The 11,221-nt window shown below is 37.8% G+C and overlaps 1 protein-coding gene across 2 annotated transcripts in view; it reads left to right on the top strand.

Moving 5' to 3' along the window:
- LOC106947407 (probable flavin-containing monoamine oxidase A) overlaps positions 1-11,221 on the top strand; it is a 71,655-nt gene that overhangs the window by 38,859 nt on the left and 21,575 nt on the right. For both annotated transcript variants that reach the window (XM_015032394.1, XM_015032393.1), the window contains exons 9-10: positions 4,724-4,882; positions 10,595-10,681. In XM_015032394.1, the coding sequence (XP_014887880.1) occupies positions 4,724-4,882; positions 10,595-10,681 (246 nt within the window). The remainder of the gene's footprint in view (positions 1-4,723; positions 4,883-10,594; positions 10,682-11,221) is intronic.

The following is an 11,221-nucleotide window of genomic DNA, read 5'->3' as shown; positions in this document are numbered from 1 at the left end:
AATTTGCCTTTTTTTTTTGTTTTTACCGGGAAAAATCATTTTTTATATTGTTTTTTTTTTTTTTTTTTTTTTTTTTACCATTTCTTTGCTTGTTAAGAAGAACTGAAAATTATATAAACCAATCTCACTGGTGTGCTTCAGTCTAAACATCATGATATGGTTATAATAACATTATGATTTACAATTCCTTTAGCTAAAATCTGTGAAAGATGGGAAACATAAAGGCAGCTTGCTGCATTTGTCTGGTGAATAAGTGTAACTAAAGCTGAAAAACATGTTGCTGTTATTGATTTAACCTCCTACTCTCACATTTAGATCCTGACAGGACTGTCACATTATGTGTTGTGGATATTTCTTCACTGTATTACCGATCTCTTTATTCCCTCTACTTTGGCCTTCGATAATTTTCTCAGAATTTAGCCTGAACAGAACGGCCTGACAGTGGAATAAAATAGGAACAAGATTGAATATTTAAAGCCAAATAAACGGTTCCTCAACACAAAAAGCTTGTGAGAGCGTGTTTACCGTCGTCGTACCTTATCGGACATTAACGGACTCAGTGATTTCATGCTTCATTGACTAACGTAAGGCTTTCTGCTAGGGATAAAAATAAAAACTGAGCTAAATATGATGTGAAAAAACTGATATACATATTTGGCTTTAGCACAAACACTGCTTGGATTTGTGGAAAAGTTTTGTGCTTATATGCTACTAACGTTTTATATAGCAAACAGGATAGTTAATGATTAGTAAATGCATCAAATTTCCAGGGTTGATCCTTATTCATAATTTATGAATTCGTAATTTAGGAATAAGGACTTAATTTGTAAATTGGATAATCTTACATGCTGGATATCAATGTCTGGATCAAATCGTGACTGAAAATGATCTAATTTTGTCTAAAATTAAAGCTTTTAAGTTGACAGTATGTTGGATTTGGGTGAATCTGATGTTTCCTGCTTGCAGGTCCAAATGTTGCATGGTTTGACCTTGAGATTGGAAAATCGGGGCACAGTTGGTCTTGTTGCTCACTAGAAGCTGTCGAGAAAAAGGTTTTAATGTCCTGAAAAACAGTTTTGGTGCAGCAGAAGCTCTTACTTTGAAGTTCTTGGTGACCCAAAACATTGTCCTTAAAGTCCAGGACTCATTCTTTGCATGTGAGGTTATTCTGATGCAAAGCAAAGAAAACACCAAATAAAATGAGCAGATCAGTCTCCTAATTTGAAGAATAGTGTTTTAAACTGTATTTTTTACAGCTTCACTTGTACTGATGATGGTCTAACCCTATATTAATATTGTCCCATCAATGTTTGCAATGGAAAAATTCATTTAAAACGAGTTTCTGCTGTCAAATGATTGTAGAATTGATCCTACTGCACAGTAATCTGAAAACAATAAAAATTGTCACAGTAAGAAGTTTGTGTTGAACGGCTGAACTTGTGCGAACACATGGCCTGCGTTCTCCCCTCTGGCCAAAGTACAGATGTTTATATAACCCTAACCGGAATGAATAAAGGCCTAAATAATGTAATGTGATGTAAGTGTTATTTGGTGCAGATTCAAATCAGTTTGTCCTGCGCAAAAGCCTCTGTTGTTGCTACATTTAAGGCTCCTATCATTACATGAGGTCGCCTGCAGGCTACAAATAGCATATGCAAAGGGAGCCAAACTCTTATTTTTTCATGAGAACATTTGCACAACATTTGCTGGTTGTGCTGAAGGATGTAGCCATGATCCTTCCAGACAAACACGGTGACTAATTAAGCTGACAGGTTGACACCATCCCACCCCCAAACAGCTCAGAGGCCTGTCACTCATCTGGATCAGCCTCGTCAGTCGTCTTATCCGGCCCCTCTGCCTTTTTGCAGATCAGTCCTCGTGTCATTTCAGCTCACTTCTGCCGGGTTCCTCCCATCACATCTGTTCTGAAGTAGCATTGCCCCCACCTGTGGAATATGGTACCAAAGTCTGTTGTTTTTTACTTTCTGCAAAAATGGCAAAAGATGAACAACTTTTCTGCTGTGGATAGAATAAAACAAACTCAAGGCTTGTGGGCCAAATCCGGCCTGCAGTGGCTTTTTATGTGGATTCTAAACACTAAATGTGCTCAAGTATTATGTTTTCAATCAAATTAATAAATTTTTTAAATGCTTACTGCCAAATTATATCAATCAGCCCTTCCTGTTTCTTGATAGTTATTATGCAAAATCAAGAAATTCCTGGACTTTTTTGCACTAATACATAAGTTATTGCAGATTTTTCTCAAAAATTGTCAAAAACTTTACTTGTAGCTGCCTCAGCCTTAATTGATGTCAAATTATGGTCTATGATCTATATACAGCGAGTAATAAAAAGTCACATTTACCGTCATAAATAAGTTCAAATATTACCAAATTAGTACCACAAACACTTTGGTTGTTCTTGCAAAAAAATCACAAAAAGTATCACAAATTCCTGGAGGGACTGAAAAGATGTTCAGTAATGATTTAATTGTAAGAATTTAAAAATGTGAACAGGTTTTATCAATGCATTCTGGCACGACCGGCCCTTTAAGAGCCTAATGAGTTTGACACCCCTGGAGTAAAACACTAACAGGAAAATGCTAATGATTAAAAAGATTTTAAAAAAATGTTACATTGCACATACAAATCAAATCTGGTTTATTTCTACAGCATTTTTTTTAACGTTATGTAAGTAGCCCAGGATGCTCTTGTCAACTCTCCATGAACAACTGCATTCTTTGCCCTTCTTTTTCGAGCTTCCAGGAAAATAAATGTCCCGATTTCCTGTGTGCGGTTTCATATTAATATGGAGAATAAATCTGTTCCAGCTGCCAATTTCCCATCTGCAACCAAAAATAAACACCTTCTTGTCATGCATGTCTCACTTCAGCGTGACATTGCCTGACTCGAATCAACGCCTGTGAATTCAGAGTTTGATTCATTTGTTCAGAAAATAAAACAGGGATCCTAATAAAGATGTTTACAAGTCACTCACTGGAATGAAACATGAAACTGTGATGCTGCTGTTTATTGCAATGTTTGAAAAAACAAAAACACACAGTCATAAGGAGCATTCACTGTTGGGTTTAGTTTTATTGCAGCTAGAGATGCCTGGCAAAACAGTTTTTACATTTCCTTATATTAAAACCACAAACTGTTTTTTATAGGAACATTATGTGACGGAACAACACATATTATTCAAAGCTTTAAAAAATGTGCAGAGCTCCGTTCAGTCCAGCGTTTGATGGCACAACTATGGCTGTCCACCTTAACCCACATGCTTACACCTCTTTAAAATTAATCAGCCAGGAAGCTGCGAGAAGGACTTTGGTAAGCTGCAGATCCACAGCTTAGGGGGGAAGAGTATTAGACAGCTGAAAGTCAAACACTCCAGGACTAAAACTCTGGAGTCCACACAGACATTCGGAAGAAGATCCTCTGGTCAGATGAGATCAAAATCAAAAAGTTTTGGCTTTCATGCAAAATACTGTTTGGATCAGAAGATTAATTCTGCGTACGATGGTTTACGGTGGAGTTAGAAACAGGATAGTTCTGGAAGAAAAACAGCCTGCACAAGAGAGGAGACTGGGCCAGTGTGTGTTATAGTCGCCTAGTCAAAGTCCAGACCCAAATCCAGTGGGACTCTTTAGCAAAACTTGAAAATTCCTGCTCACAGATGCTTTCCATGCTGTCTGATAGACCTGGAGGTATTTTTCAAAGAACTGGAGGTGAACACTTGCCTCTATATACTTGCAGGTTCATGTGCACGCCACACTTTTCAGATTTCTTTGTGCAAATCACAGAAAACTACAGTGAAAAAAGTTTGTGCTTGAGGCAGAATGTGAATTCCTTAGTTTGCAACAGCATTTAAAAAATACAGATCTCAACTTTGGAGATCAAGAATTTGTAAAATGTTCAGGCTGGATGATGAAGTTTTACACTGTCAACACAGTAATGAATATGTTAGGAATATAATGTGAATGTCTGGTGGCCCCTGGGTCATATTTATAACATTAAATCATCATCTGAACCAAAATGTTTTAGTCAAACAAGGAAGTGAAGTGAAAGTTTGTCTGACCCTTTTATGTTCGTCTCAGGTCCAGCAGGTTAACTTCCTTAACCCTCAACAAACTACAGAGCAACAGAACAAATTAAACATAGCTAAAATGTGCAACATTAATAATAACAGTTACAAACGTACACAAAACCCTGCTACATATCCGTCACGTTTACAACAACCTGCTGACCACAGTGCTTCACAACATCAACAGAAAATAAAACTAAATTTGGTTAAAGAAACATCAAATCAGTGAAGTACTAGTATCCACAGTTTTTCTTCCCTTCTTCTTTTTTAACTGGTGCTGAAGGCCCGTCTGGACGTAAACTGACCTACTGACTGAGAGGAATAAGTGGGTTATTGTTTCCACACCTGTAAATAAACCACTACTGTAAATTCAGCAAGAAATGAAGCAATCTAGTAAGAATTAGCAGAAAAATTAGTCATCAGAATGTGGCCCCCGCGTTGTCAGCTTAAACAATTCTGCCTCTGAGCGGATCCACTTCATGCTCCCCTGCTGAAAATCAAAGAAACTCTTCTTTTCATTATTGTCTTTGTTCTCAAAATTGGATGCCCATTTAGCATCTCATTCGGGATTTTTACTGTTGACTTGAATTTAACGTCAAACCGCTGATGGAGCCGGAACGTCTCTGTCTTCCTGCAGGCCTTCTGGAAGGAGAAGGGTTTCTCCGGAGAAATCGTGGCAGGATCTTCCACCGACTGTCCGTTCTGTGTCACCTTCGACGCCACCAGCCCGCGTGGGAACCCGGCTCTGGTGGGCTTCATTTCCGGCCAGCAGGCGACTCTTTGGAGCACCAGAGAGGTAAAGTCAATAGGGGCTGAGGCCGGTCTAATCAGATTATTACGAACCTGTGTTTATCTTAGCAGAGCTCTCATGCTGCGTGCAGCAGCCGCTGCCGAGGCGTGTTTGATATTTGATTTGAATTCAGCATGATCTCATGTGAAGTCATGGAGCCTGCTAATGGTGAAATGAGGAAAGCGAGATGTATTCATTGTGGGTATAAAAGGCTCAAATATTGGTCACGAAAACTAAAATGTTTTCAAACATTCATTTATTCCCCATTTCCTCTAAAAATAACAGGGTACATTAGCATTGCAGAGAGGTTCATTCGATTGTGACTGCATGTTGAGGGTTGGCGCAGATTTCCATTGTGTGTGGAGACAAAGGCAGAGCTTTGTGTCTTGTCATAATAACAATATTACTTGAGTGCAGCATTAAGAAAATTGCATCCAGGAATGAGGCGGTTGGAGGGGTGGATGCTGCTGCCAGCTCGCAATGGCTATTACTTCATAAAATATAGCAGATAAAAGCATTTTTAAGTGGCTCAAAACAAAACCCAGTGTGAGGGACATTTATGTCTAAGTGCCCTGTGCAATGCACATCTGGTGCTTTTAGTTCATTAGGTGTTAATTGGCTGGAAAATGAAGATGTGGCTTTATGTTTGCTCTGGATGTGAGGTGAAGGAAAAGATTTTAAGATTACTCCAGGAAAAAAATCATTAGTGGACATTGTACTGCCAGCACCTTCGAGTAGTTTTTCTGATTAGTGAGGTTTCTTTCCTAGACAAAGTAAATGACAACTCTATTGTTGCAAGTGTGTTTTCTTTATTCCAAAAGAAAGTACACCTGACTCCATGTTATTGTGTGTAGCTGTATGTCTTTCCAGTGTAAAGTCAATGAGTCTCTGTTGTTACCAACTCAGTGTTCTTGTTCAACCAGGTCTCCTTTTTGGGATGAAGCCTTTCATGGAGCTTTTGGTGGTGCTAGTTTTTGTGTTTTTCTTTCAAGTAGAAAGTACACTTGTCTCAGTGCTTTTGTTTTTTAACTGAATCTCTTTTCTCTTTACTTTCAAGCACTTTTTGTTTTTGTCCAGCTCAGTTTTTCTGATTAGCCAGGTCTTTTCAATCAATAAATGACAAAGCTATTGTTGACATTACCTTTTTTTGCAGTGCTAAAATAGCATAGAAAGTACACCTAACTCCATGTTTTTGTGTTTAGTTATGTCTTTTTCCTGCATTAAGACAATAGTGAAGGTATTCTCTGTTGCTAGCAGGTCAGTTGCTCTTGTTTAACAGCGTCTCCTCCTGGTGATTAAACCTTTGGCGTTAATTCTTGTACTCTGGTTTTAGAAAGTACACTTAGCTCAGAGCTTTTGTTTTTTAGCTGTGTCACTTTCCTAAAAGACTGCTCCTGTATTTAACTGTCTCTCTTTCACAGAAGATGTCTTTGACATAAGTGTTACAGCCATCATCTAAGTCCACTTGTTGAGCTCCTGGCTCAGCCTATTTGTGTTTAGTCCCGTCTCTTTTCTAAATTAAGTGTGCATTCACACCAGCCCTGTTTAATCTGCTTTAATCCGATTCTAGTTCGTTTACCTAGAAAGTCTGGTTCATTTGGGGAGGCGTGAATGCATAATCAAACTCTGATGTGGACCAAAAGATCTAACTCTGGTTCGGGGAAAAAGAAGACAGTTTGCAAAAAAGACAATTTGCAAAGAAGCCAGTTGCGGTTGGTGTTTTCTCCTGAGGTTTTGTGTCATTTCCTTCAGTGGTTCTTGACGCAGCGCCCCCACAGGTGAGGAGGTGAACAGGTTTTTCAAAAGGTTTGGTTGGTTTGACCCAGTGCAGTGTGAAAGCAAACTGCACCAGCTGAAAATGTAACAAATGTTGCAATTTCTGTCCCCAATTGAATCAAGTCTGCCGGACTAGCAGGAGTGAAAACACTGCAAGTCACTGATGGAGCTGTTGCTGCCAGTGACCTTTTGTACTTTTTTCTTTTTTTATCTCCAGGTGAAAATGTTCCTTCTTCACAAAAACCATATTTCATAGGAATGATTATATTCTGCTTCATTTTTTAGGGGTAAATACAATCTTAATATTTTCAAACAGCTGTAAGTGTTTCAAATCTTCACCAGGAACCTTTTTTGCACTCATAGCCAACAAGAATATAATTCCTTTACCTTCTTTTCCCTTTTCTAGTACTTTTTTTCTGTAACTCAGGTAGGGAAAAAAAAGACAAAACCCAACATTGTGTCTGGTGTTGTTTTGCAATTTAGGTCGTTTTCCTGCCTTGCTTTAAAGCTCTGCAGCTGTAGTAGCTGTCACCCTGCAGAGACGAGCAGCAAAAGGTTCTTAATAATTAACCTCCACTTGCCGCTCTGCTTCTGAACACAGAGAAAATGTGGTAGCGTGTGATGCAAGCGGGCATAAGGGTTACAATTATGCACAGTATGTGCTGTTTAAATAAGATGCAGTTGTTGATAGGATATGCCATTTTTCATTTGGACCCTCATGCCCTACATTAATTCCCACGGCAGGAGTTTTAGATTGCTGGATACTGGTTTGCTCTGGTGGAATTAAAATGACAGAGACCTTATTTATGACTAGTTTTAACTTTAAACTAATAAATCTATCCCAGAGAGGAAGCTGGAGTACCAAGAGAGACTCCAAACCAGGATTTGAACCTAGAACCGCTTTAGGAGTAAATATTTAATTGTATAATTCAACATTTATTCCAAATATGATAAGAATTGTTGTAAAAATGGGCGACCAGTTTCTGGAAAATGATTTTTAACACAAGTTTAACCTCATAATCATGTTGTTTTGGATGCACGTATTTCTGAAATCACTTCTTCTCCCGAAAACCTAAAAGCTATTTCAGTTCTTAGAGTAAATACTATGGAAATATGTTTGACTTTTTCCATTATTATAACTGCGTAGATGCATTAAATCTGGTACAAAAAGGTGAGAATAAAATTCAATCGCTTTTAAAAAAATATTTAAAACTCAATTTTCCGGCCATCATTTCCTGTACCAGTGACGGCCAGAGGAAATGACCGTCATTTTTCTTTAAATTGCGCACGGTTAAAACCACTAATTATTTTAAAACTGACAGGGCATGGTGGCCAGAGGCTCATTTGTTCTTAAATTGTTTAATTGTAAGTTAAAAATAAATCCTGTCCATTGCTATTCTTGTACTTAGCAGCTAAATATAATCCAGTTAATCCTAACTGATGTTGGTTCGGATTTAATTTCAAACGATAAGGAAAATAAATGCATGTATTTTCGTTTTAGATGTATACACCAGGTACATATCTGGTCTCTGCTGTAAATTGGTAGAGTTGTGCCCTGAAGAGCTGGAGTTAAGTGGTTGCCATGGAGACATAGTGACTGTCTAGGTGCCTCGTTTTGCTTTCTCCAGCGATTATTTAACCTCTGCCAGGAAAACCCGGAGTCCTCTTCCAGCAGCTGTTTAAACTTTCAAATTATTGTTCTGAATGTCAACGAGGGAAAGAATCAATCAGAATACAATGAGCATGACATATTTAACATATTTTCACATTGTAATTTGACACTATGCAAAAAGCTGATTTGGTTTTTATGGTGTTCTAAAGCTGGGGTGTTAAAAGTGTGGGTTGGGGGCCATTTGTGGCCCTTCGACTCAGTTTGTGTGGCCCCCAAAAGCAGTTTGGGAATGAGAAACCTGGAACATCCAAGCTGACTTTTTATTTTTAAATCAGGATGAAATTATCACCATTATCATTTTTTAAAAGTAAAATGATCCCAACTTCTGCTCTTATAACTGAGGATAAATTTGTTATACTGAGCCCAAAAGAATTTCAAAATAAGACGCCCATTTTATGTTTCAGGTCTTCAAAATCCAAAACCAAAAGAACCAAAAAACTTTAACTATTTGTTTGATTTGAGTTTTTGTTCCCTTTGTTTGGCCCATGTGACATACATTTTTACGTTTCAGTTTTGCTTTTTGTGCCGTGAAAATGTTCTATTTATGTTTTGAGCATGTAAGCCCACGCTTTAGCCCTTCTTTTATCGTCTGTAAGCTTTGCTCGCTTAACGAGGCGTGAGGTGACCTGCGTTTAACAAAACAAGAGCCAATCAGGTTCATTTTAAATCAGTGTGCCTTTCCTGCTTCGCACGGCGGCGTTATGTAACCCTCTTTCCTTTTCTCATGTTCCAACAAGGATTTCAATAAACATTTCTAATTTAAAACGGTGGATGAACATCTGATGCTCCCCCACCTGCGTTTACTTCTGCTCTAAACTCTGGCAGCTCTGTTTTTGTTTTTCTCAGAAAGCGTAGAGGGCATCCTAATTTTCTCCTGTTCTTTGGGATAAATTAATAGGTCATAAGCAGGGAGACGGCGGAGACAAAGAGACGCAGTAGAGACAGATAAGACAAGTCAGGAGCTGTGTGTACGTTGCCTTATCTCTACTCCTTTTGTCAGTTTGTCTGTTTTTCCATCCCAGCTCTTCCAATTTGCTCATCCTTTCTGCAGTTTTTCTGCATCTCACTGTGTTGTTTATATCTTCTTCCTTTGAGTTTCATTTTTCTCCTTTGCTGTGTTTTGCTTACATTGTTTTGCTGGATGGTTCAAATGCTTTTCCTCTCCACTTTCTCATTTTCTTTCTCTCTCTTTTTTTACCCGTCTGAAATTTGTCTGAGTGAGTTCCAGCTCTGTTATTACCATTTTTTCCACATTTTCTCTCTCATGTCTTGCCTGAAATTTGTTTGCAACCTAATTTCTGATGGAACGCTAAGATGATACATGAAATATACGGGCAAGTTTACAGATTTCATGCAGCTGCAGCTGGATCTCTACTACTAAAAGCACTCCAATTATCACATATTGTCTCATTACTACTACAAACTTTAATTAATTAAACGGGATTTTAAGTGTTTTACTAATATAATTATGCACAATTCTATTTTTTTTTCAGTTTTTCGACAGTTCTGAGCAGTGCGTTTTTATTCAGACTCCTTGGTTTTAAAATTAACACTGCACAACATCTGTTTAATAAAAATGCTGGATAAAGATTAAATTAATAACCCAGTTAAAGTTAAAGTTAGCTGGGCAAGAATAACAATTTTTAGCAAATGCTTTCAATCCACTTTGACTGAGATATGAGGCAAAAAATTCACTCCAGATCCAAAAAGGCTGGCTGCAAGTTTTTATTCCTGCATCATAGACCAACAGAGTACATTCAAATACAGATGACTTAGTAAAATAGTAAAATCCAAGCCAGTTTTATTTATAAAGCGCTTTAAAACTGTTTCAGCTGCCGCTCCTTCAGACTAGCGGCAGCTGAAACAAAGTGCTTCAAGCTGCAAACATACATTGTAAAGATTCATATTGAAAACATCATTTGTAAACAAAAAAATCAATTGTAAACAAAACAAATGAATTTAGTGTGCTCCGAAATGCCATTTAGTAAACAGCTGTCCATCTAAGGCAGCAGCAGCAGGAAGCATTAAATTACAGCTTTGATTCCTCATCCCCGCTGCACTGCATGTCCCTTCATCCTCTCCTTTATTCCTCCACACTCTTACATTCCTCCTGGTTTCATGCTCAATGTTGTGGCTCCTCACAAAATAAAAACCCTCTTTGAGCTGGGAAAAACACGGATGTGCATTATTATTTCAGCAGCATGCCGCTCTGCTTTTAAATGCTAAGCGCTGCTGGTACAACGCTGAGCCGGGATTTTCTCTGTTTGCAGGCTGGAGAAAGAAGAGCAGCTGTGCTTTCTAGTCTGGTGAAGTATCTCGGTCCTGAGGCTGCATCGTGCATTCACTATGAGGAGAAAGTAAGTACTTCACTGGTCAACGTTGTTTGGTATAAACCCGACGCTTTTGCTCTGAAATCAAACACTGATGCATAAAAAAGATACATTTGACGTCTTATTTGGTACATTTCAGTTCCTCAGGTGTCCATGATAACTCTGCATGGCAGGATTTCAGGAAACAAGGAAGCTACATCCTTCTTTGCTTCTGCTAAATTTGCTTTTTTGCACTATAATCCTCTATAATTGGAATATATATACATCTGTGTTTAATTGTCCTGACTCTCAATGTGCTGAGAAAAATGCAGCATGATGATAAAATAAATGTCTGATCAGCTACATGTGTTCAAAGAAATCTAAAAATATGCATTTTGATGCCACCTTCATGCACCTCTGTGTTATTTTAGTTTCTAATAACCCCAGTAACTAGGTTATCTTCAGTTTTTATAAAAATGTATTCATCAAGAATATATATATATATATATATATATATATATATATATATATATATATATATATATATATATATATATAACGCATATCATTTGATGTATCTCTCTCTAT

Source organism: Poecilia latipinna, unplaced genomic scaffold (genome assembly GCF_001443285.1).
Source record: "Poecilia latipinna isolate Pla-1442-1.1 unplaced genomic scaffold, P_latipinna-1.0 Scaffold238, whole genome shotgun sequence".
Taxonomy (NCBI): Eukaryota; Metazoa; Chordata; class Actinopteri; order Cyprinodontiformes; family Poeciliidae; genus Poecilia; species Poecilia latipinna.
Note: the sequence above shows the minus strand (reverse complement) of the source record. Positions and strands in the feature narration are given on the sequence as shown.